Source organism: Gossypium arboreum, chromosome 8 (genome assembly GCF_025698485.1).
Source record: "Gossypium arboreum isolate Shixiya-1 chromosome 8, ASM2569848v2, whole genome shotgun sequence".
Lineage (NCBI taxonomy): Eukaryota > Viridiplantae > Streptophyta > Magnoliopsida > Malvales > Malvaceae > Gossypium > Gossypium arboreum.
The window spans coordinates 25,641,329-25,645,584 of record NC_069077.1 but is presented as its reverse complement, the minus strand read 5'-3'; the positions used below and the strand labels follow the sequence as shown (position 1 = coordinate 25,645,584).

Sequence of the window (4,256 nt, the reverse complement as noted above, 5' to 3'; positions counted from 1 at the left end):
GGGAAGAAGATAGAACAGCTAGAAGAAGAGAAAATGAAATTGGGATTAGACGTCGATATCCACAAGCTAGAGGCTGAAAAGTTAAGGAAAGGAAAGAACAAGGCCGAGGAAGGTTTGGATAGTTTGAAAACCGATTACAAGAAGCTGCGTATGTCAATAAGAACTGCCGGTTTAGGTAAAACATCAGAGCAATGGCGTCAAGAGATCAAAGCGGAAAAAACTAGAGCTGACCATTGGGAGAAAAGGTTTCAAGATGCCCGAATACGAGAGGACACTCTGAAAAAGAGTTTGTTAGAAAGCCAAAACAAAAAGGAGAAGTTACGTGCCCGGGTGGTTGAATTGGAAAGATCACTTCATCAACATCGTAGGCTGTAATTCGAATTGAGCCGAAAGCTAGTCTCGAGCAGGATCAAGAGTTGAAAGGAAAGTAGAAGAACTCGAGACCGCACTACGAGATAGTAAAATTGAGTGGAACCGCTGAGGCAAACAACGACCATTGCAGAAGAACGACTTCACCATTCTTAGAACCAGATTAGAGATAGAGATTATGTCATGGGTAAGCGTGGCTCGAGTTCGAGAGGTAGCCGATCACTTGCAAACCTTGGCAATAAGTTGATGTATTAAGCTTAAAGTACGAGTCGAATCGATCGAGGCCGAAAACTAGCTTGGCTCCTTAGAAAAATTAAGGCTTTGGGCATTAGGGCAAATTCAGATATGTAATCACCCGTTCTATGTAAAGAAATTTTTCTTCTAGTGAAGTTCTTCTAATAAAATTGAATTAGAATCAACGCCTTTTTTGTTTTGCATTCATTCATTTGCATTACATTTCATCATGTGCATTAAATTTCGTGAAAAGACCCTGATTAAACAAAATTATTTCAGTTAATCTGGAAACCAACGAGAATCAACCAATCGAACACAGCTACTATACCCGCCGTAAAACCAAAGCAATGGATCAGAGATTAGAGAGAATAGAACAAATGCAAAGGGAAATGCAAGAGCAATTACAAGCACGGATGCAAGAGCAATCGGCTAAGATACAACAAGATATGAAGGAAAAATGGAAGAATCCCAAAATAATCTAATAGGCGGTTAGGCGCGATTCTTTAGCTAGAGAACGCGAGAAAGGGAAGAGCACCATGGGGAACGATAATGAAGACCCTATCTATCCTCCGTGCTTTGCTTCGATAAACACTCAACCACAATCGAGGTGCATCCACGAACGGTATCCGTCACTATTAAGCCCCAAAGAATACCGTGCCAATGCCTCGACACCAATAAACATTCCTATAGGATCGTGCTCTAATCCTGTGGATAATCCAGCTAATCCATTTGTCCCGGACCTTGATGACATGGCAGAAATGGAGAAAGGAAAAGTAGATATGGTAAAACAACTCGATAGTCAGTGCAAATGGCTTGAGGAAAAATTCAAAGCAATGGAAGCTGCTGATTACTGTGGCGGGATCGATGCCAAGGACTTAAGCTTAGTCCCAGATCTGATGCTCCCACCAAAATTTAAAACCCCGGAGTTCGAAAAGTATAACGGGACGAGCTGCCCTGAAGCTCATATTATGATGTTCTGTCGAAGGATAACAGGGTATGTTAACAATGATCAGCTGTTGATCCACTGTTTCCAGGACAGTCTGATCGGAGCTGCGGTCAAGTGGTATAACCAGCTCATCCGTGCCCAAATTGGTTCATGGAAGGACTTGGCTCAAGCTTTCATGAAACAATATGGTCACGTGACGGACATAGCTTTTGATGTAATCACCCTACAAAACATGGAAAAGAAGCCGAGTGAAACCTTCAGACAATATGCACAACGGTGGAGGGAAATAGCGATGCAAGTCCAGCCACCCCTCTTGGAGAAGGAAACGACCATGCTATTTATTAACACTCTAAAGGCCCCATTCATTAACCACATGTTAGGAAGTGCTACTAAAAGCTTCTCGGACATAGTAATGTCCGGAGAGATGATAGAAAATGCAGTAAGATGTGGGAAGATTGAAGCGGGGGAAAATGCCAAGAGAACGGCTCCAAGAAGGAAAGAAAATGAGGTGAACAATGTGAGCGCATATCATAAGGGTTATTCCAAGCCGGTCACAGTAAACCAGCTGAGGGCAGTGACTACTAGCCATCAGGGTTCCGCGAGTCAAGATTCCAACCCAAGGCCTAACACGGAAAAAGTCCAGTTCACGCCAATCCCAATGACGTATAGGGAGCTTTACCAGAACTTGTTCGATGCGCATGTAGTGTCTCCCTTTTACCTAAAACCCATGCAACCTCTATTCCTAAAGTGGTATGATGCAAATGCGCAATGCGAATACCATGCAGGAATTGTGGGGCACACAATTGAGAACTGCACGGCCTTCAAAAAATTAGTCGAAAGGTTCATAAATATGGGCATTGTGAAGTTCGATGATCCCATAAAACCTAATGTGGTGGGAAACCCATTACCCAGTCATTCAGACAATGGGGTAAACGCGATAAGCGAAAGTGGAGGAAGGAGAACTAAGATAGACGTATCGGAGGTAAAGACCCCGTTGAAATGGGTTTGGAAGAAAATGGTGGAAGAAGGTTTACTTATACAAGGTTTAGAGGAGAAGCCTAAAGGAGGGAAGTACTATTGTGAATTCCACGACGAGGAAGGGCATGAGATCCAAAAGTGCAATGAATTTAGGGCTCTAGTACAGAGATTGATAGAAAATAAAGAGATCGAATTCTTTGAGTACACCGAGGGCCCGAAGGAAGAAGATGTCTGCACATCAGAGCAAGGGCCGACCAACAATGTCCGAGGGGTCAATCATCCGGTCGTAATTATATCCCGACCAAGAGTCAATGAAGTCGGAGTACCAATTACGCCAAAGGTCATAATTCAAAAGCCCGTTGCTTTCCCTTATAAGGATAGCAAAAGGGTTCCTTAGAATTACAACTGCAATGTAACGATCCTGGGAGGGGAGAATCCAATTGTCGCTTTGGAGAAAGGTCAAGACGAGGGTTTCTATACACGCAGCGGAAGGCGTTATACTCCGAACACAAAGGCAGAATCAGCTAAAGGAAAATCCGTGGTCATTGAACAAGAAAAGGAAAAGACGACCAGACCTGAATCACCCGTCAATGAGCTTGTAACTGAAAAAGAGGCTAAGGAATTCTTAAAATTCTTAAAACACAGCGAGTACAGCGTTGTGGAGCAATTACACAAACATCCAGCTCGTATATCCGTACTAGCCTTGCTATTGAGTTCAGATACTCACCGAAGTGCATTGATGAATGTTTTAAATGAAACATATGTTGCGGATGACATCTCTGTCAACAAACTTGATCGCCTAGTCAATAACATCAGCGCAGATAATTTTATTTTCTTTAATGATGATGAAATACCACCGGGAGGCATGGGATCTACAAAGGCCCTACACATTACCACTCGCTGCAAAGGATACACATTGCCAGGGGTATTGATTGATAATGGATCGGCATTGAATGTTATGCCCTTGTCCACGTTAAATAGGTTGCCAGTGGATAACTCTCACATGAAGACATGTCAAAATGTCGTGAGAGCATTCGACGGTACGGAAAAAAAAGTGATGGGAAGGATTGAGATACCTCTCTTGATTGGCCCAAATACATACGAGGTAGACTTCTTGGTAATGGACATCAAGCCATCATACAATTGCCTGTTGGGGAGACCGTGGATTCACTTCGGGCAAAGCGATCTGTCGTCCCTACACCAAAAGTTGAAGTTGGTAAGCGAGGTAGGTTGGTAACGATAAGCGGAGGAAGATATCATTGCATCTCTCACCGGTGATGCACCGCACGTAGGTACGCACAATGAGGCGATAGAGTGTTCTTTTCGATCACTAGAATTTGTCAATGCTACATTCATCGTTGAAGGAAACAAGATCCCAAAGACCTAGAATATCCAAAACCACAAGGATGGGCATACGATTAAGCTGTTGGCAAAGGAGCTTTGCGGGGAAAGGACTTGGAAGATGCCTCCAAGGAAGGATCGAGGTACCGGTGTTGAAGGAAAACGAGACCGCTTTGGCTTAGGATTTAAGCGGATCTGAAGCAAAAGAAGAAAGAGTGGAGAAAAGGCAAGAGATGAGGAGAGCGCGTTTGTGCGGTGAGGAGGTCAAGTGGGAGCCGATGACCTTCCCTTATTTATCCAAAACATTCGTCTCAGGAGGGACTATTCACTCTAAAGGAAGATCGACAAGGAAAGAGCCCGCCGAAGAAATATTGGACAGTTTGAGCAT

The 4,256-nt window shown here is 43.6% G+C and overlaps 1 protein-coding gene across 1 annotated transcript; it reads left to right on the top strand.

Annotated features, from left to right (window-relative positions):
- Positions 1-1,139: 1,139 nt before the first annotated feature.
- Positions 1,140-4,050, top strand: LOC128296595 (uncharacterized). The gene is made up of 3 exons (XM_053032028.1): positions 1,140-2,867; positions 2,925-3,752; positions 3,892-4,050. The coding sequence occupies exons 1-3, from the start codon at positions 1,140-1,142 to the stop codon at positions 4,048-4,050; spliced, it is 2,715 nt and encodes a 904-aa protein (XP_052887988.1).
- The last annotated feature ends 206 nt before the right edge of the window (positions 4,051-4,256 follow it).